The 21,463-nt window shown below is 47.6% G+C and overlaps 1 protein-coding gene, 1 long non-coding RNA gene and 1 pseudogene across 7 annotated transcripts in view; all 3 read left to right on the top strand.

Annotated features, from left to right (window-relative positions):
• LOC146206224 (aurora kinase-like) overlaps positions 1–21,463 on the top strand; it is an 880,154-nt gene that overhangs the window by 802,614 nt on the left and 56,077 nt on the right. Inside the window, exons 1-3 of one of the 5 annotated variants that reach the window (XM_084590854.1) lie at positions 15,410–16,116; positions 16,339–16,465; positions 16,667–17,120. The exons of 1 other annotated variant lie outside the window; for it this stretch is intronic. In XM_084590854.1, the coding sequence (XP_084446980.1) occupies positions 16,367–16,465; positions 16,667–16,777 (210 nt within the window). In that variant the 5' untranslated portion in view covers positions 15,410–16,116; positions 16,339–16,366 and the 3' untranslated portion in view covers positions 16,778–17,120. Of the gene's footprint in view, positions 1–15,409; positions 16,117–16,335; positions 16,466–16,666; positions 17,121–21,463 lie in introns of those variants that run through there. 3 more of the 5 variants (XM_084590853.1, XM_084590851.1, XM_084590850.1) reach the window with 3 other exon arrangements.
• LOC146206227 (uncharacterized) lies at positions 11,290–14,711 on the top strand (annotated as a pseudogene).
• On the top strand, positions 20,089–21,395 carry LOC146206226 (uncharacterized). Of its 2 annotated transcripts, none has more exons than XR_014703251.1 (3): positions 20,089–20,383; positions 20,608–20,734; positions 20,935–21,395. It is a non-coding gene; the product is annotated as an uncharacterized LOC146206226 (long non-coding RNA). The 2 variants fall into 2 exon arrangements; XR_014703250.1 differs by having other exon boundaries at positions 20,605–20,734; positions 20,935–21,393.

The following is a 21,463-nucleotide window of genomic DNA, read 5'->3' as shown; positions in this document are numbered from 1 at the left end:
TTTCCGCCTCTTTCAGATGTGTACAAGGTAAGGGTCCGGATTATCTGACTGGGCTGAAGTGGAACTCTCCTGTGTAGCTTGTTTCTGGGCATGCTTGAGTGCTCTTGTCCAGCTCTCAAGACTGCCAGTTGCATGAAAGTTGTCGCGAAAAGTGCGAAAGGTATTCCAGTTTGTGTGATAAATTTTACGTTTACGCGGACGGGTACGGCTAGGGACAGTGATTTGAATAATGTAATGGTCGCTGAGCAGTTTTTCCTCTGTAACCTGCCAGGTGACATTTCGCAGTCCGCGGCCCACTGTGAGGTCTGGCATGGTGGATTGTTGGTGCCTGTAACCTTCCCGAGTAATGGAGTTTGGGGTATTATAAACAGTTAATTGAGCTCCGTTTAATGCGTCGTTGAGTATGCGACCAGGTCGGAAGGTGTGTGGGTAACCCAAAGCAACCTACGGGGCATATAAAGTCCCCACCTATCAAGAAGTCGGAGTCTCGAAACAACGTTGAAGTAAAATGCATGAGCGGTTTGAAAAGCGCGTACTCTCTAGGTGGATTATAAAAATTGAGAATGGATAAAGGGCGAAATGAGTGATCAGAATACAGAGTAAATGCCGTGAGGTGACGTTCAAGACGAGAGGGGACGTCAGTGGCCTCAAACAGGAGGTCCCGACGAATATAACTGCTCACTAATGGGGCATACTCGCTGTCATATGCTGCATGCAGGGCACGGTAGCCCGGAGTACCTTTAAGAGCACGCGATTCTTGAATGGGAATGACGTGAGGCTGTGAGAGTAAAGTCATGAGCCATTGTATAAAGAGTGTTCGATTGGTACTCAGGTTTCTGCTATTCCACTGTACAATGTGTATGTTATTGTTCACAGCCATTCTTAAGCTACGTTAGCACGCTTCTCGGGAGGGACGGAAGAGGATGCAGCAGCTGCTTCAGTGGATGTAGATGAATGGGGCCGTTTGAGAGAATGAGTTAGGAATTCCATGCGTTTGTCATCCTGAAGGAGATTGCTAAGGAGGGTATGCATGAATTCGAATGCTTGGCGAATGGCGGAAATTTCTTCTGCAAGGTACCAGATAATAGGGTCATTCCGATCTTTTATGTGGCGCATATAATGCTCAGATGTGATAACGGTGTGGAATCTGGAGATGTGTAAGAGAAAGGTTTGGGATGGGAAGTGGCGGGCTCGGCTTACCCGGTGGTGGGAGCGTAGCTGGCTTGAGAAGCGGACTTGGGGCAGCTAGCTGTTCCTGAACTTCTCAATTCGAGACATTGGTCCGAGGAGGTCGTGCCGCCTCCTGATTTGCCGGTGATATAAGGGGGAAGTCCTCGCGACTTGGAGGATGATGAGGTTGCGTATTCTTTTTGCCAGGGTAACTAGACAATGTTTGTCTCGTCAGTCGCTTTGTAGTGAGATGCCGGGAAATAGATGGCTTTTGCTGTTCTTGGTCTGAAGGTTCCAGCTGTTCCCTGAGACTCTTCCTTCGGTCATATGCAGCTTTGTAGCTCTTTTGTTCTTGTTTCTGTATAAGGCAGGTGCCACCTCACCGATGGACACAATAACTTTTTCTTCAACTGGCATCTCGTCTTTAATTGAGAAAATGAAACTTTCCTCGTCAGCCGGCCTTGACGAGATAAACACTAAACTACTAAAAAACACGGAGTGCATTAGTGCAGTGCAACCTCATGAGGTCGACCTCAACCTCACGGAGTGAGGTGAGGTTGAGGTGCATGCAAAAGAAAACAAGTTACCAGCAAAACTAGGCGACGCATTGAAAAGTGCGGTGAGGTGGGCGTACCCGGCGGCACATGCCCGGCGCAGCATCAACGATTATATGGAATGGGTAAGGAAAGGGGAAGCGTATATGCAATGAGGTGTATGTATGATAAGCAGTCCACCTTTTAGCTGAAGTGGAAGCCAACGTCGCTACGCCACCTCGCGGATGGTCAGACCCTTACTAGCTCGGCCGCGAAACGGCTCGAGTGTCCGCTCTTTACGCAAGTATGTTTCTCTATGTCAGAAGTGGGATCACGAAGCCACTGATTCGGCGCTCTTCGGCTCTTCACCATGAACGACGCCGCCGCCGCCTCACTTGGGGCAGTGTAAAGTATCAAGGGGCTCTAGGGCAGTGTTTCGCCCACCGTCGCCGTTCGGCTTTGACTTCCCCGGGACCTGGCCGACATGGCTACTGCAGTCTGAGGACTTTTGTTGTGCGACGGGTCTGTCTACCGCTGAACAGGAAGTTCAGGTGCGTTCCATGCTATACTGCTTGGGGCCGCAAGCAAGAACGGTTCTTTTTTTTTTTTCTTTATTTTCACATAACATATACAAAACGTTTGCAAAAACTGCTGGGCCAATAGCCGAAGCTAGTATAGGCCCATTGTACACATTTGTTATAACAGCAACAGAAGACACCAACATAAGACTCGGTTATAAATGATCAGTGAACAAAGTAATAGCGAGCAACACTCAACAGCAGATATAAAAAGATCAACAAACATAATTCTCAATCATCGAGAAGTAGAAGCGCTTAACTGAAAACAGGAAATTGTTAGCCATTTTAATTTCGAGTGGTACACTATTCCATATTTTCGCTCCGCAGTATTGAATTAGGCGCTGACCATAGGCATTGCGGGTTACCGGGTAATTAAAGTTAATATTGCTAGCATTTCTAGTGCTCCTGATAGGCAACACAAAAATATTAATTGAAAGCGGGTAGTTATTTTGTATAATGTTATTTACTAACATTGCGATTCTCATTTCATATAACAATGGAAACTGCAAAACCTGTAACCTATTGAACAAAGGAGCACTGGACTGATACCTATTAGAGTATGTTAATATTCTTAGTGCTCTTTTCTGCAAAGAGATAACTTGATGAATGTAAGATCTGTATGTGCTAGCCCATGACTCGCAGCAATACGTCAAATGGCAGTGAAAAAGAGAAAAATAAATTATCTTCAGCACAGAAATGTCTAGCAGCCCCCGTGTTCTATATAGAATGTAACAAGCTGAAGCAAGCTTGGAACACAGGCTATCAATATGTTCATGCCAATTAAGGTTCTTATCAATAGGGTTACACCGAGGTATTTAATGGTGTCAACTTGCTCGATTAAAACATTGTCGAGGTAAATATGTAATCGCGTATCTGTGATATGTTTGTGCCTTGACCTAAACAGGATGTACTTTGTTTTCACAGCATTTAATGTCATTTTATTTGCCTTAAACCATGCAGAGATGTTTCTTAAATCACGTGTCTTAGCCTCAATTTCAGTTAGAGTTTTGCCTGTAAAAACTATTGCAGTGTCATCAGCGTACATCACCGTTTTTGAATTCTGCAAACAGAGAGGAAAGTCGTTGACATAAATAGAAAACAGCGCAGGGCCTAAAACTGACCCCTGGGGCACTCCAGCACAGACAGCTTGTCGAGATGATTTGAAGTGTTTTAGATGAACAAATTGTTTTCTGTTGGTAAGGTAGCTAGTAAAGAAATCAAGAGTGGAATCCCTAAAACCATAGTGCTCTAGCTTCTGAATAAAAATGTTATGATTAACAGTATCAAATGCTTTCTTTACGTCTAGGAACAAGACTATGGACATTTCATTATTATGCAAAGATGAACATAGCTCCTGAGACAATGCCATTACTGCTGTAGATGTAGACCTGTTACTCCTGAAGCCATGTTGACAGTGAGATATGATTCTAGTTTTCTCCAAGTAGTCATTTAGTTGCTTTGCGATAAGTTTTTCGAACACAGTGTTAATGATACTCAAAACCGAGATTGGACGGTAACTGCCTGGATCATTACAATCCCCTTTTTTGTAAACTGGTGTAACTCTAGCGATCTTCAAAATATTCGGATAAATACCTTCGTAAATTGCGTGATTCATTAGTGTTGCCAGGAATGGTGCAAGATGGTGAATGTTGTCTTTTAACGCTCTCACTGTAATCCCGTCATGTCCTGTTGCCTTGTTTGCGGCGAGAGTTTTCACGATTGCTGTGATTTCACAATCGTCAATGGCTTGCAGTAAGAAAGTGTCATGAACACGCGGGTCATTAACAGAGCACGATAGATTAGGGATATTAGCTGCAAGCTCTGGGCCGATGTTGGTCTTGAATGTTCACACTCTAAGTCCGAACTCCTTGTAGTTCGAGAAGGCCCCAATCGAAAGAACAGACCTCCGCCTCCTGCAATCAGGGTAGAGCTCAAAGGACTGCCAATCATACAAGTAGACACCATCAGAATCCTAGGCATGCTCATTCAGAGTAACCACAGAAATTTAGGAACATTAGATAAACTGACCACAACAGTCACCCAAACTGCCAGACTAATCAAGCAAATAGCCAACAAGAGGAGGGGCATGAAAGAACGCGACACCTGTCGACTCATTCAGGCTTTCGTCATCACCAGGCTAGTCTACACCCTGCCCTATCTGCACCTTTACCAGGACGAAAAGCAAAAGGTTGAATGTCTTATCCGGCAAGCTTACAAGACAGCACTAGGACTATCGAGAAACACCTCAACCAATAGGCTCTTAGCTCTTGGAATGCACAACACACTTGATGAACTCAAGGAAGCGCATTTAATAGCGCAGTACTCCAGACTGGCGCGCACCAAAGCCGGGAGGCTTGTCTTGCTGAGGCTAGGCATCAATGCCGAACCCATGGCGGACGATCCCAGGCAAATACCCACAGAGAGCTTGTTATCAAGCCCCTCCCTAAGAATATGCACCCCATTCACCACGAAGGCAGGCGACTAGCACGCGCACGTGCATTACACACCAAATACAAAGAAAACCATTCGGTTGCTTACGTAGATGCGGCCGAATATGACGAGACGGACCGCGGTTTCGCGATTTGTGCGGTGACTGGGGCCCGTGAGCCCACGCCTACCAAAATCTTAGCTTCAGCTACTGTACGCACCAGAACCTCCGAGGCTGCAGAGGAAGCAGCCATCGCGCTGGCTATCGCTTCTACCGAAGCAGATGTTATAGTCAGTGATTCCAAAACAGCCGTACGGAATTTCGGGAGGGGCCGTCTGTCGGCTGCCGCCAGGAGTATCCTTAAAAGCTACCGTCCAGTCCCTGGTAGGACGATAGAACTGGTATGGGTTCCGGCTCACTCGGGCAATCCCGGGAACGAGAAGGCTCACGAATATGCCCGAGGTTTCGTCGGCCGGGCGGTGAGCACCTCGTTTCCCGCGGGCGCGAGGGAGGGCCTGCTCTCGTTCCATGATATAACTCGCCATTTTAGCCTGGAAAGGCGCATCTTCCCTCCACCGCACAATTCATTAAGCAAGGCCCAGGAGATAATCTGGCGCCAGCTACAAACCCGCTCCTTTCCCTGCCCCAAAGTTTATTCACATATATTCAAAGAGCAGGTTGATCCTGAATGCAAAGAGTGTGGTGTCGACGCTACTTTAGACCACATTACATGGGGGTGCGCGGCCTATCCGCCACCCGCCGATTTGCTGCCAGCTCCATCTCTGGAGGAGTGGGAGGCCGTGCTGCGCTGCTCGGACCCGGCCATCCAGGCTCGGGTCACTGAGTGTGCCGAAGAGATCGCCGACAGGACGCAACTGGCGGCCATCTGGCGCGGTCAGCAAGCAAACTAAACCACTTAAAGCCGATGAAATAAATGTTTTCCCATCCATCCATGTGAAGTAATTATTAAACCTATCAACTGTGTTTTCATCAATGTGTTCAGGAACTACGTGCTGTTTTAATTGTCTACCGATCACATTGTTGACTACGTCCCACATTTTCCGGCTGTTTCCTTGTGCTCTCTTTATTAGCATAGAGTTGTATTCTTTCTTTCTAATCCGTATTAATGCCACTACATGGTTTCTGGAGGATTCGAACTTTTTTGAATAGTAAACGTTTTCTTTCTGACGCTTCCACTTATGATACCATTTATCCTTCTCTTTTATAGCCTCAAGTATGTTCTCATTCATCCACGGGCACAAAGGTTGTTCGTACGTGCGGGTAGTGCATGATGTGCATTGCGATATGGCAGACTCAAGAGCCTCAACAAAATTTTCAAATTCAGTGTGTACATTTGTATGATACACGTTGTTGAAATCTAAATTGTATATTTTCTCCTGCAATAGTTCATAATCAATTCGCGCAATTGGTGCAGACCTGTTTCGAATGGGAGTGTTCATATTCATGGGCAGCAGGCAGAAGATTGGCGAGTGATCTGTTATAGTGGTATTGTACACCCCTGCTAAGACATTGTCCGTACCATTGCATATTAAGTGATCAATTACAGTTGCTGATGTAGCGGTGATCCTTGTTGGATCAGAAATTAAATTCTCATAGTTAGATGATTTCAACAAAAATGCGTAGTCGCTGCATATGCTAGAAGATACGTCGATGTTCATGTCGCCCGTGATTAAAACAGAGCCCATTGGTTTGTCCGCTATATCGCTCAGTATACTCTCCATGAAGTCTAAAAACTGGGTCATATCAGAGTTTGGGGGTCTATATATGACACCAACCGATATTCCTCCAGACAATGTAATGAATAGTGAATCAACATTTATATTCCTGGTCCCACATTCAGGTATAATGTTAAACAATATAGTAGATTTAACTAACAGTCCCACCCCTCCACCACGTCGGTTATCTTCTCTAGGGCTTGATACAAAGTTGTATCCAGGAATAGAAAGTTCATCACCCTTTCTCAGCCAGGTTTCTGATAGAGCTATAACATCAAATTTAAACTCGTGTTCAGATACAAATGCTAGAAGTAAGGAAAAGCGTGAGCCTTTTGTAAATACATTGTTTACTTGTTCAACCGTGAAAGCCATGATTGTTAGATGAAGTTATCAAATAAAATTGGTAAACCACTTTCAGACAGCTACAGCTAAGTCCTCTTCGCAAGCTATATGAAAAACATGGGAGTTTTCACTTTTCCGCATTAGAATCTTGCCTTGTGACACCCAGGCAAACTTCCAGCCCTTGTCTTTTTTCTGTTGTACCGCTTTACCAAGGAGAATCTTGTACTCCGGGCATAGGTGTTCATTCAGGAAGAGTGGATTCCCCTCCTCGAACCCTAAGACTGAAGTAGAGAGCCTTTGTCTTCTTGCCTTTTGTACCAGCTGGTCACGAACCGTTCCAGAGAAAAACTTCACGACAATGTTTGATTGATCTTTCTTTTTGGTAGGAACGCGATGAATGACATCGATATCCTCTGCTTTAAGATCAGCATTTAGGTGACTCGCTATCTGAAGCATCATGTCAGGTAGTGATTCTTCAGCGCACTGCGGCACACCTTTGATTTCAATGTTGTTTCGACGAGAATACTGTTTCAATTCGACTACCTCCCTTCGCGTTTCACTTAGTTCTTTACGTAGTCGCAAAGTCTCCTTCCGGTGCTCTGCCTGCTCATTCTTGACAGCTGTCAGGTCCTGCACAACATTCTGTACGTCTACACGCAAGCCTTCAAAAACCGAGTTCACGTGTGTCATGGAATCCTTAACTTCTTGTAGTTCGCTGAGCGCAACCTTGTTATCAGCTGCAACAGTTCTGATGTCAGCTCTAATGAAAGTAGTTGCAGACTCAAGTTTCTGCACAAGGTTGACTAGAGTCTTCGCTAGCTCTTTTACTGTGCCAACGACGCTGGCAGAGGCCGACGCCGATGACGTCAGCTGTCAAGAAGGCGTTCACAGACCATTTCGTCCACCCGCTCAACGAGTTGTACGAGTCTGCCCGTTTTCATTGCCGGACGCAGCAACCGGGTGAGACCATTGATTCATTTTTCACCGCACTTCGTACCATGGTGAAGCGCTGCAACAACTCGTAGTCAGCTACTGAAGATTGGCTTGTGCGCGACCGGTTTGTCGTCGGTTTATTGGACCGCTTTCTTGGAAGCTTTCAGACCTACTTTGTCGAAGTCCGAAGTTAAGTTTGCAAGACGTATAATTCAAGAGCGTCAGCATGAAGACACTGATAACGAACGCAAAATTCATGACTCAGAAGAATCGTCTTCGCTCGCTGTCGACCACGGTGCAAGAGATATAGGTGGGGACACAGCGTATACGCGCCGGTTCCAGATAAAGTCCCCTAGTTAGTCTAAGCCGTACGAGATGGCAGTTCACTCAGCGGCCTGTGACGTAGTGGGAGGCAATGCTTTTCTATGGTGAATACACGCTTTTTGAGAGCCATTTTCTCGTAAACTGTGGCCGATGATGAGAGAAAAATATTTTTGCCGCGTTGTTCTTGTCTAGGACCATAAGTCAGCGCAGTTTTATCAATCTGTGGCTTCGTGAATGCTTACATAAAAGCGCAGAAGGCGAATAATGTTTCGCGCGGAGTTTGAACCTGGTGCACGCACAAGCGGCGGCACTTTGACAACAAAGCATTAACCTTCGGTCATTTCATTTCTTCTTTGACTTTGCATCTTTTGTTCGCCCATCAGTGTGCCCGCTTATCCTTAGTTTGCTCCTTACTTTATTCCTTCCCTAAATTAGAGGTCCTCTAATTGGATTCTGCCAGCTCCCACTGAATTGCCCCCCCCCCCCCCCCCCCCCCCCTCTCACTTCCTTTTTACCATTATTTCTGTTAGCTTCTTTTTTCCTTTCCCTTATTCTTTTATCCTCAGGGTATTGGGTACAGTACAGAGGGGAAGAGAATGTCACAACAATGGAAAAAGAACGCCGAGTATAATTTATTCAATACAAAACAATAGAGGTGAAATTAAGGTTAACAGCTTTTTTTGAATCTACATTAGAGGTTGGCGAACAGTAATATGATGTGGTGTGCCAAAGCCGCATATAATTCAGTTGATGAACATAAATAGATAGATAGATCGTGCAGTTGTTCGTGCAGTCGGGATTCGTGCAAATATTAAAGACAGTTGAGCTTGCTTGAGGCAAAAAAAGCCTTAAATCACGGCAGCGTTTGTTCCGGTTTTCGTACACTTAACTCGCCCGTACTTTTCTTCGCTTGCTTAATCCATTCTTCCGCTCAGTTTGCACGAAGCGGTACGGGGCGCGCTGTTGCATTTCCTTCATTAAGTGGTTACGAATACCCTATGAATTTTTATATTTTTTTCCCATTCGCTCAACCGAACGCGATATTCGCTTTCCCTGCTCTATTTACGCTATCCAAAGTGAGAAAACTGCTTCCCCGGCGCCTTCAATTCAATAACGATGACTTAATGGTTGAGTAATGTAGTACTCACTCCCCGATATTTAAACATAAAGGGCAACTTCAACCTTTTCTTCACTTCGTTGTTAGGAATAAATTACGTCATTAGTATTGATAAGCCAATAAATTATTCTGGACTTTACTTGTGCAGTGATGCAGTGGGCACGGCTTAAAAATAAAGTGCTACGGTGATGTTTCTGGCGACGACGGGGAAACAGTTCGGGCCACGCAAACGGCTCACGCAGGAGAAACGCGCCGCGCGATATCAGCAGGTTGCTATCTCAACGGCGTCGTCGATGTATGTGTTTTTTTCTTCCAGTGAAGATTCACCGCTACATCCACGCTGACGCTGCGATCAGCGGCCCGGTTCGGAGGAGCGTGGCTGGTACTTTATCTGGAAACTTGCGTCCAGTGCCTCGCCCGTGCTGTGTCCCCACCTAAATATTCTTACACCGTGCTGTCGACGCAACGCGCATGCGAAAAGGGAAGCTATGATATGTTGATAAGCCTACCCATCCTTGCTTATTCTGCGGCCTCGCATCCTCGTTCGGACTGTCCAGCTCGCCGTGCTTGAATGGTCATTTTGAAGTTGTCTTCATGAAGAAAAAGAAAAGCGGGAAACACGTGGAAACGTTCAGCTAGTTCGGTGGAGCTTCACGCAGTTGCGGAAGGCCGTCGCCAGAACGCGAAGTTCATTGAGGTGCTCGTCGACCGACGCGCCCTGTCATTCAGGGTGGACACCTGCGCCGAAGTTTCAGTTGTTCCGGATGTGTTCCCTGGCATCCTGCCAAGCTTCAGGACCCAGAGGGGGAGTTGAAGGGCCCCGTAACAATGTGCTGCCGGTTGTGGGAACTTATAAGGCTACTTTGACGTGGCACGGCAAGTCTGTCAAAGAGCGTCTCTATGTTTTAGCAGCATGCACAGTTCCTCTGCTAGGGTGTCACCCGTTAATAATTAGAATGATTATCAACGATGCGCCCTTAACGGTGCGCACACTCCCAGACACCCTTAGAGTGAGTGGGGGTAGCTGTTCCGGTCGCAAAGGAGATGTCCTCGACCTGCGTGGCAAGCTCAGCCGGAATTCAACTACCTTGTAGTGACAGAAGGGGGTGGCCGTTTGGTGCCCAGCTGTCGCCGGTTCAAGCCAGAGTGAGGGTCGGAGTCAGAAGTAACAAACAAAACACACTTTATACACAGCAAGAGACGATACAGAGGAATACACAAACACTAAAATTGCACAGACGAGAGGTTCACAGAAAAACAAACGCTAAGCATGCAGTTTCAGGGGTATTCAATAACATATAGGCTTTACAACACATATCAAACACGAGAGAGTCGCATAAACAAACACCAAATTGTTCACCGGGCACTGTTGCAGTCCGACGCCTCGAGAGTCACGATGTGGCCGCCATGCAAGACGAGCGCCGCTCCCTCGCAGGTCCGTGGGCTTGCCAGCAGCGGGTGATCCCTGGGAGTCCAGCCGAACCTCTAGCGAACACGCTGCAATCACTGACTGACTGACTGACTGAATACACAAGCGGCGCGGCCTCAATAAATAGGGCGCACCGCGTCTGTCTGTTGACACGCGCCAAGGCTAGCGTGCGCGCACACTTAGCTTCACTGGTTAGAGTGCTCCCTTTTTCCTCCCATCGAGCCGCGCGTCGTCATTGGTCAGGCACCGCCGAAGGTTCTGGAGACAGCTGGCTTTTTCCAGACTGATGAGTCACCCTCATCGCCGGGTGATGAGAAAGAGGTTGACGGCGACGCGCACCAAGCTACGCGCTCTCTCGCGCGTGGAAGGAGGCTTTTCTGGAACCTTGTAGAAATTTCGATGCGGCGCTGCACGGGCCTCGCGCCGCGCCGGCTTGATAAAAATGTGCGCCGATTTCGTGACATAGGGCTACCGGCGATACAGCACTTGGGCGTCTGCAATAGTTTCTAGACCAAGTTTCAGAAGCGTCCGGGCAGTTTCTTCTGGAAGCTAGTCTTTTTGAAGGACTTGGAACGCTTCCAGAGGCCTACACTGTCCGACTGAAACCAGACGCTACGCCATTCTCATTAAGCGTTCCCAGGCGCCTGCCGCTACCTCTTCGGGACGCGGTCAAGCAGGAGCTGGACAAGATGGGAGGGGATGGCGTTATTCGTCGCGTCGACACACCTACGGACTGGTGCGCTGGACTGGTTGTGGGTTCCGAAGGCTACCGGCGGCCTCAGGCTTTGCGTGGATCTAACCCGCCTCAACAACGTCATTTTGCGGGAACGCCATATGTTGCCCACGGTCGACCAATGCCTTGGTCAGCTGGGGGATGTCACTGTTTTCTCAGAGTTGGATGCCACGTCGAGCTTCTACCAGGTCAAGCTGTCTCCCGAGTCGCAAGAGTACACAACGTTCGTAACTCCATTCGGGCGTTACTGTTTCCTCCGGCTCCCGTTTGGGATCGCGACTGCACCGGAGTACTTCCAGCGACAGATGTCCCGTATCCTGGAAGGCCTGTCGTGTGTTGTGAACATGATCGATGATATTCTCATCTTTGGCAAGACGCGTGCAGAGCCCGACCGTCGATTACAGGAAGTTCTCAATCGGGTAACAAAAGCGGGGGTCACTTTAAACCACAAGAAGTGCACTTTCGCAGCCAGCAGTTGTCAAGTTTCTGGGTGTTATTGTTAGCGCTGAGGGAATCTCTCCCTGACCCAGACAAGGTCGCTGCAGTAAAAACGATGCCGGCGCCGCAAGACGTCACAGTTGTCCGTAGACTTCTGGGCCTTGTTAACCACATCGGACGCTTTTTGCCTCACGTATCGGAAACGACAGCGCCGATCCGAAGTTTGCTGCTGAAGGAGTCTGAGTGGACTTGGGGCCACGCTCAACAGTCTGCCTTTACCAAGCTCAAGGAACTGCTCTGCTCGGACCTTTGTGTTGCTCGGTACAACACTGCGTACAAGATGACAGTATCAGCTGATGCCAGCTCCTTCGGTCTTGGTGCCGTATTACTACAAGAGCAGCCTTCCGGTGAGCGTCGTCCAGTTGCCTTCGCGTCGCGTTCACTGACTTCAACGGAACGCCATTACAGCCAGACTGAGAAGGAGGCTTTGGCGGCAAGCTGGGGAGTGCTTCGTTTTGAGGAATATGTCCGTGGACTAAACTTTTTCCTGGAGACTGATCTCCAGCCGCTTCTGGCGCTCATGGGATCTATGGATATTGACTTACTGCCTCCACGGATACAGCGTTTTCGAATGAAGCTGATGCGCTTCCAGTACCAAGAACTCTATGCACCCGGCAAGTTGTTAGCTACTGCTGACACGCTCTCACGGGCACTAGTGGATGGTTCACTGCCAAGGCAAGCAGATCAAGTTGAGCTCTTTGGGGAAGGGATTCTTCGCTCATTCCCAGACTTCGTCTCTACACGTCAAGAAGAGCTTCGTCAAGAAACCTTCTGCTTAAATACTGCACTAAAGGCTGCCCCAGGCAGTCAAGGCTGCCTCTTCACGTTAAAAAGTATTGGCAGCATCAGGCGGACCTCAGTGTTTGCGAAGGGCTTCTTCTGAAGGGAGTTCGCATTTTTGTGCATTTGGCTCTTCAGCGTTCCATGCTTGACCTCATTCACGACGGGCATCAGGGTATTAACCGTTGCAAAGCTATTGCTCGAGCGTCAGTATGGTGGGCTGGAATAAACAGTCACATAGAAACGCTCGTCTCTAACTGCGCCAAGTGCGCTGAAACACGCGTTCAACGCGCAGAACCGATGTTACCCTCACAGACCAAGTCTTCCCTGGCAGGAAGTAGGAGTAGACCTTTTTACATCTGAATGGTCACGATTATGTGCTGCTGGTCGACTACAGGTCATGCTTCCCAGAAGTCATCAGTCTGCGTTCTACAACAGCACTGGCAGTCATCGCAGCTATTAAGAGCGTCTTTGCACGCCACGGCATTCCAAACGTCGTCCGCAGCGACAACGGTGCACAGTTTGCATGCAATGACTTCTTTGCTTTTGCGCAGGCTTATGGCTTCAGGCATGTCACCAGCAGCCCATGTTATCCGCAGTCCAAAGGGGAGGTGGAGAAGATGGTGCAAACCGTCAAAAACCTACTGCATAAAGCCAACGATCCTTTCCTGGCTCTGCTGGCCTACAGGGACATTCCTGGCATCAACGGTGTGAGTCCTGCACAACTTCTCATGGGCAGACGCCTACAGATGAGAGTTCCCAAGATAGCACGGCAACTCGAGCCAGGCTGGCCCTCGTCGCATTCTTTTAACCAGCGAGATCGACTTAATCGGAGGACGCAGGCACGGGACTTTAACCGGAGGCATGCAGCCCAAGTACAGCGCCCACTTCGGACTGGTGAGCAAGTCTAGGTGCGGGACGTAAATAGCCCTGCGATGGTTCTGGGACCAGCCCAGTGCCCCCGGTTGTACGTCGTGGAGACCCTGAAGGGTGTCCTCCAGCGTAATCGCCTGCACCTTGTCCCAATGACCAACTCCTCAGGGTCGAACGGCCCTGCCGAACCTGTCGCCAGAGAGGAGCTCCCCGAAACGGAGCCATCCGGTAGCGAGTCCAATACTGCAGGGCCCACCACCTCGACTTCGTCTGCTTCAATCAAGTCACAACCTACTTCACCCATTCGTGTGTCCCGGTTTGGGAGAATAATCCGGAGGCCAAAAAGACTGGACTTGTGAGGCTGGTTGGGTGGTTCTACTGTTCCTTCTAAAACAAGGGGAGATGTGGTGTGTGTGAATGCCGAAAAGACTGGACTTTTTTTTTTTTTAATAACGTTGTCTTTTCAGGTACGCAAAGGATGAACACCACGTACCTAAAAAGACTGGACTTGTGCGGTGCTGTATTGTGAATACTTCCTTCTTAAACAAAGGGGAATGTAGTGTGTGCGAGTTACGCCAGGTAGCACCACTGCTTCCCCGGTTATATATTTGGGCTGCAATAAAGCCTGAAGGTCTTTGGCCTGTTGAGCGGCGGTGTGTCTGGTTGGCGTTCGTGCTTAGAGAAGCATATCTCGCTGCACTTTTTACCTTTTTTAATGTATTTGTGGTGCTTCGTTGTTTCTTACTTTTTATCCGAGGCCCTTTTTTCGCCGGATGACCAGCGCAATAGGCAAGGATGCAATAGAGGAACAATGACATTTGGAATAAGATCGACGCTCTCCTTGGTATGAGCGGCAAGTATGCCTCGTTTGTTTACGATGTCTGCAAATAGCACGTTGGAGCTCTTGTTGCCACAGTATGTGGGTCAGATGTGCCATGATTGAATAATTGGATGATAATGCGGTTGTCATTCGGCACTTAGCCGTGGCGTACGTAGCTGCAGTCGAGTGGTCAGGTTAGGGTTAACGGGAGCTCGCAGTCGAAGCGGCGGCGGCGATATGTTGGTTCAGAAGTGTGAACGAAGGAGCGTGTCGGCGGCAGCGGATTTCGCTCGCTCGCGCCTCCGAATGCTCAATGTGAACGAGCCAGGCTCATCTGCTGCTCCAAGCTCGTATTTCAGGCGCCGCAGGTCCGAAACGAAACTATCCAAGCACGCACGAAATGCCTGAGCCGGAACATAACCGAAACTGAAGTAGGCGACTGTGGCGCCTCCAAGTATATTTTTGCATTTGCCTTGCAACATTTGTGTTGTCTTTTCGCCGTCGTTTACATACGATAAAAGCATGTTATCATATTTGAGACAAAACCTACTACCGCATTCAAACGGGCAACGTAATTCGCATTTGTCAGCCTCCGGGATCCCTAGCGCGTCACGTGATTTGTAGTTGCGAGTCTCGGCCGTTTTGGCTGTGGCAGCGATACCTGTATTTCTGTTCTTCCTCTTTACTACCTTATAACAACTCTGTTTTCAGCTGGAGTAAGCACAGTGTTGACCGTAAAAATTTCCTGTTTGGTAGCGCGAGCCGTGAGTTCCGGAAACAAAGAGGGAGACGGAAAGCGGCTGGCGGCCTGCTCTGTGACTTCGTTTTATGGGAAGAGCAATAAATCTTTTTGAAATGTGGTTTATGCACAATTTACGACAGACCGGGAAAAAAGTGATCCCCATGCTCTACCAGTGCGCTCGATGGTATTTGACGTAAAAAAGCTCGCAGTACAGCGAAGCCTAGGTACTTTTATATATGTATGCGACATTATTCACGAAGCCGCTACTTCACAGTATTCTTGACACGAGGACAAAGATGGCGTTTCTGAACAGTCCAGACGAGCTCGCGCGAAGGACTTTGTAACAGTAAAAAAAAAAAAAAGTAAAGTTTTACGAATAAATGATATGCATTGTAGAAGTGTAAGTTCTAATTACACTTCAAACGTGAAACCTTATATGCGATGAAAAGTAACCAATAGAACGAAGCAAAATTAACCGAAACATAAGAGCAATAAGGTTGATCGGCTTGACAGGCGACTAATCCAACCAATTATATCGCGCGAGTATGGACCGAGAAAGAAAAAAAGTGTCACAACAATGAGCAGCACACGTTTTTCAAAAGAACAATCACGACGAGAATACAAGGATCATTCAAAATTATTTTAATTTAATAAACCAAAAAATCATGTTTCCATCAATAATCTTCATATTCAGATGCATTACGCGTATTTTAAACTGGACAATTTGACGTATCCTGCGTAGTGGTGGCGCTACTAGGCAAGTTGACGCTGACGTTAGCACTAAACTGACGTTGCTCGAATGAGGCCATGTTCGAACGGCGGCCATGGCTTTTTTTGGGCAGCAACTATTTCCCAATGTGCGGCTCTGGCCCGCGTTCGTGGACGTCAAGTACACGTCCGTGAAGTCCACAACCATTCAGGCTTCCGTTACCAGGACCGGGATGGCCAGCAGGGACCTCATCCGTCGTGCGAAGGCCAGCACGCCACACGCATTCACACGAGCAACATCCCGAAGGCTGCTCTTCCTTGCGATGGCAAGTAAAAACAGGACCTACAGGCGCCCCGCTATCACGCCTTCTCGTACGTATCGTGTGATCTCACACGTTATATGCACTCCTGATGCTTGCGTGTATGAAATCCCTCTCATCCAAAAGTGTTCGCATCGAATGATGAGCACAGAAAAAGCGATGCGTTGTGCGAACAATCCAACGATGAAGATCAGAAAGGCAGCGTTTTTGTTTTGCTTTCTGCGTTTTGCGAGTGTTTTGCTGAATCATTCATTTTTTTTTTTTTTTATAGCAGCACTGACGAAGATGCCAAAATCTGGAAGATGGATAATTTTGAGATTGGCAAGCCGCTGGGCAAGGTCAAGTACAGAAACGTCTACCTCACCAAGGAGAAGGAGACGAACTGCCTCGTTGTGCCCAAGGTGTGTACACTTAAGTGTCGAAATCAGTACGGGTTCATTCACATAAGGACCGTTCGTCTCTTACACCACTTCACGAGGTTACGTTACTGTACTATACTGTTTGTTTTTCATATTTCGAGGCCGGCATGTGCTGCGGACACATGTGGCCCGACGCAATCAGTTGCGCCTCGGTGTTCAAGTGTGTTTGCCCTGATGTTCCAGGATGACGACTGCAAACAGTCGGCAAGGAACGCGCAGGCTCGAGCGTCCACGACTTATGCTGTCCTGCTCGAGTTCAGACGTTCCGCCACTACCCCCTGCAAGTGTCGTTGACATCCTGAAATCAGCAGAGCTGTCGACGAAGGTTGTGCCAGTGCCAGCGATTCAACCCAGATCGAAGGCATTTGTAACGCAATGAAGGAAGAGGGAGCCATGTTGAAAGATCCTGCAAAATCTGGCGCCTGCGCGACGCATGCCAGGACTTGGTAATCTTTAGCGAACCAAGATCCTCGAAGTGATCGAAGCCACGGGATGGAAGCATGACGACGGCGTGGTAGATAAGCTACACGTTTGAAGCCATCGAGGCAAGGAACTGCCTGTCTGATTTCATATAAATTCCGGTTATTTTTCTATTTAATAAACGTTCACAAATATGTCGAATTTTTTTTCGATGGCTTCTATCTTTCTCGATTTCATTTTCAGTTTTCATCTGTTATAGCTTTTTCGTGCTTGCGTACATAGCGACCCCAACGCCACTCGATCCTAGAAACCTATACTCTACAACTCGAATGTGAATAGTGTGTGTGGGGGGGGAGGGGGGGGTTGGTTTGTGGGGTTTAGCGTCCCAAAGCAACTAAGGCTATGAGAGGCGCCGTAGTGGAGGACTCCAGAAATTTCGACCACCTGGGGTGTGTGTGTGTGTGTGTGTGTGTGTGTGTGTGTGTGTGTGTGTGTGTGTGTGTGTGTGTGTGTGTGTGTGTGTGTGTGTGTGTGTGTGTGTGTGTGTGTGTGTGTGTGTGTGTGTGTGTGTGTGTGTGTGTGTGTGTGTGTTCTAGGCACTCTTGTACACGTTTCGCGAGTACATTCCGTAAGGCCGCCACTGGTAGCTTGAACAAGAGCCCCTAGGTTTATATTTTTTTAATGCGAAATCATTACTTTGCTATGTTCACAGATTTCTGCCCGCAAACCACTTCAGCAAATTCGTGTCTGGAGCAGCTGTAATTGAAAAGTGGTAGAGGTTAATGAGTGGTGTCAATCGATAGAGAGTGACGTAATGTGTCCAAAAATTTAATTAGGCCAATAAGTTATGTATTTAATTGGGGGCAAAAATGTAGAAGGCGAAAATGGTCTCGTAGCCATTGGCTTGGCGCCACATTTGAATGTATCAAGTACAAAAATAGTTAAATCAGTCAATTATGGTGACGTCACGCAACCTGCAGTCGAGCAAAAAAAAAAAAGGCATAGGAAGGAATTGGCGCGCAATTTGAAAGTACCGAAAACTACAGTAGTTAATTAGGGCAGTCAATTAGGGTAATGTCAAGGATGTGACGTCACGCAACCGGGAGTAGAGCCGAAAAATGGCATAGGAAGAGATTGGCGCGCAATTTGAAAGTAACGAAGACTAAAATGGGTAAGCAAGAAGTGAATTAAGCAACTAAAAGCAACCAACAGCAGCAACCATACTTTCATATTACTCCAATGCAGATTCTGCAGTGCTCCTTACTTTTTTTAAACGCTGTACTGCTTTAGGAAAGTACGCTTCTGCATGTGGTTTCACATACCTTTCATGGTGATATCGTTCGCGCCTACTACGTCCCAGCCAACGAAATCGAAACCAAAACTAAAGATAGAAAAACAATACCCAAATGAATTAATAAAGCATTTCTGCAAAAAAAATCAGAATTCTGTGACTGTTATCTAAAACAAAACAGCCTGAAATTTTATTGTCTTCTTCTGGCGCGCAGATGCCTTGCAAGGGAACGATAGCATGAAAATTCGCAGTGTCGGCGCGTGTACCCAAACTTAAGTAACTGTTAAAGCTACGTATTTAAGAGTACGTAGAGGCAAACTATACGCCCCGTGCACCACGTGTAAGGGCTACAGGCGGCGCAGCATGTAGGCTCCCTAGTAGTGGCGCCACTGAAAGCCACCTACCGGCTGCTGCGGGAAGCGCACGCGATGTCTGCAAATAGCACGTTGGAGCTCTTGTTGCCACAGTATGTGGGTCAGATGTGCCATGATTGAATAATTGGATGATAATGCGGTTGTCATTCGGCACTTAGCCGCTGCGTACGTAGCTGCAGTCGAGTGGTCAGGTAAGGGTTAACGGGAGCTCGCAGTCGAAGCGGCGGCGGCGATATGTTGGTTCAGAAGTGTGAACGAAGGAGCGTGTCGGCGGCAGCGGATTTCGCTCGCTCGCGCCTCCGAATGCTCAATGTGAACGAGCCAGGCTCATCTGCTGCTCCAAGCTCGTATTTCAGGCGCCGCAGGTCCGAAACGAAACTATCCAAGCACGCACGAAATGCCTGAGCCGGAACATAACCGAAACTGAAGTAGGCGACTGTGGCGCCTCCAAGTATATTTTTGCATTTGCCTTGCAACATTTGTGTTGTCTTTTCGCCGTCGTTTACATACGATAAAAGCATGTTATCATATTTGAGACAAAACCTACTACCGCATTCAAACGGGCAACGTAATTCGCATTTGTCAGCCTCCGGGATCCCTAGCGCGTCACGTGATTTGTAGTTGCGAGTCTCGGCCGTTTTGGCTGTGGCAGCGATACCTGTATTTCTGTTCTTCCTCTTTACTACCTTATAACAACTCTGTTTTCAGCTGGAGTGAGCACAGTGTTGACCGTAAAAATTTCCTGTTTGGTAGCGCGAGCCGTGAGTTCCGGAAACAAAGAGGGAGACGGAAAGCGGCTGGCGGCCTGCTCTGTGACTTCGTTTTATGGGAAGAGCAATAAATCTTTTTGAAATGTGGTTTATGCACAATTTACGACAGACCGGGAAAAAAGTGATCCCCATGCTCTACCAGTGCGCTCGATGGTATTTGACGTAAAAAAGCTCGCAGTGCAGCGAAGCCTAGGTACTTTTATATATGTATGCGACATTATTCACGAAGCCGCTACTTCACAGTATTCTTGACACGAGGACAAAGATGGCGTTTCTGAACAGTCCAGACGAGCTCGCGCGAAGGACTTTGTAACAGTAAAAAAAAAAGTAAAGTTTTACGAATAAATGATATGCATTGTAGAAGTGTAAGTTCTAATTACACTTCAAACGTGAAACCTTATATGCGATGAAAAGTAACCAATAGAACGAAGCAAAATTAACCGAAACCTAAGAGCAATAAGGTTGATCGGCTTGACAGGCGACTAATCCAACCAATTATATCGCGCGAGTATGGACCGAGAAAGAAAAGAAGTGTCACAACAATGAGCAGCACACGTTTTTCAAAAGAACAATCACGACGAGAATACAAGGATCATTCAAAATTATTTTAATTTAATAAACCAAAAAATCATGTTTCCATCAATAATCTTCATATTCAGATGCATTACGCGTATTTTAAACTGGACAATTTGACGCATCCTGCGTAGTGGTGGCGCTACTAGGCAAGTTGACGCTGACGTTAGCACTAAACTGACGTTGCTCGAATGAGGCCATGTTCGAACGGCGGCCATGGCTTTTTTTGGGCAGCAACTATTTCCCAATGTGCGGCTCTGGCCCGCGTTCGTGGACGTCAAGTACACGTCCGTGAAGTCCACAACCATTCAGGCTTCCGTTACCAGGACCGGGATGGCCAGCAGGGACCTCATCCGTCGTGCGAAGGCCAGCACGCCACACGCATTCACACGAGCAACATCCCGAAGGCTGCTCTTCCTTGCGATGGCAAGTAAAAACAGGACCTACAGGCGCCCCGCTATCACGCCTTCTCGTACGTATCGTGTGATCTCACACGTTATATGCACTCCTGATGCTTGCGTGTATGAAATCCCTCTCATCCAAAAGTGTTCGCATCGAATGATGAGCACAGAAAAAGCGATGCGTTGTGCGAACAATCCAACGATGAAGATCAGAAAGGCAGCGTTTTTGTTTTGCTTTCTGCGTTTTGCGAGTGTTTTGCTGAATCATTCATTTTTTTTTTGTTTTTTATAGCAGCACTGACGAAGATGCCAAAATCTGGAGGATGGATAATTTTGAGATTGGCAAGCCGCTGGGCAAGGTCAAGTACAGAAACGTCTACCTCACCAAGGAGAAGGAGACGAACTGCCTCGTTGCGCCCAAGGTGTGTACACTTAAGTATCGAAATCAGTACGGGTTCATTCACATAAGGACCGTTCGTCTCTTACACCACTTCACGAGGTTACGTTACTGTACTATACTGTTTGTTTTTCATATTTCGAGGCCGGCATGTGCTGCGGACACATGTGCCCGACGCAATCAGTTGCGCCTCGGTGTTCAAGTGTGTTTGCCCTGATGTTCCAGGATGACGACTGCAAAGAGTCGGCAAGGAACGCGCAGGCTCGAGCGTCCACGACTTATGCTGTCCTGCTCGAGTTCAGACGTTCCGCCACTACCCCCTGCAAGTGTCGTTGACATCCTGAAATCAGCAGCGCTGTCGACGAAGGTTGTGCCAGTGCCAGCGATTCAACCCAGATCGAAGGCATTTGTGACGCAATGAAGGAAGAGGGAGCCATGTTGAAAGAACCCGCAAAATCTGGCGCCTGCGCGACGCATGCCAGGACTTAGTAATCTTTAGCGAACCAAGATCCTCGAAGTGATCGAAGCCACGGGATGGAAGCATGACGACGGCGTGGTAGATAAGCTACACGTTTGAAGCCATCGAGGCAAGGAACTGCCTGTCTGATTTCATATAAATTCCGGTTATTTTTCTATTTAATAAACGTTCACATATATGTCGAATTTTTTTTCGATGGCTTCTAACTTTCTCGATTTCATTTTCAGTTTTCATCTGTTATAGCTTTTTCGTGCTTGCGTACATAGCGACCCCAAC

This window comes from Amblyomma maculatum, chromosome 1 (genome assembly GCF_055883805.1).
Source record: "Amblyomma maculatum isolate TAMU_Amacu chromosome 1, ASM5588380v1, whole genome shotgun sequence".
Lineage (NCBI taxonomy): Eukaryota > Metazoa > Arthropoda > Arachnida > Ixodida > Ixodidae > Amblyomma > Amblyomma maculatum.
The sequence above is the reverse complement of the archived record's forward strand: the minus strand, read 5'-3'. Positions and strand labels throughout refer to the sequence as shown.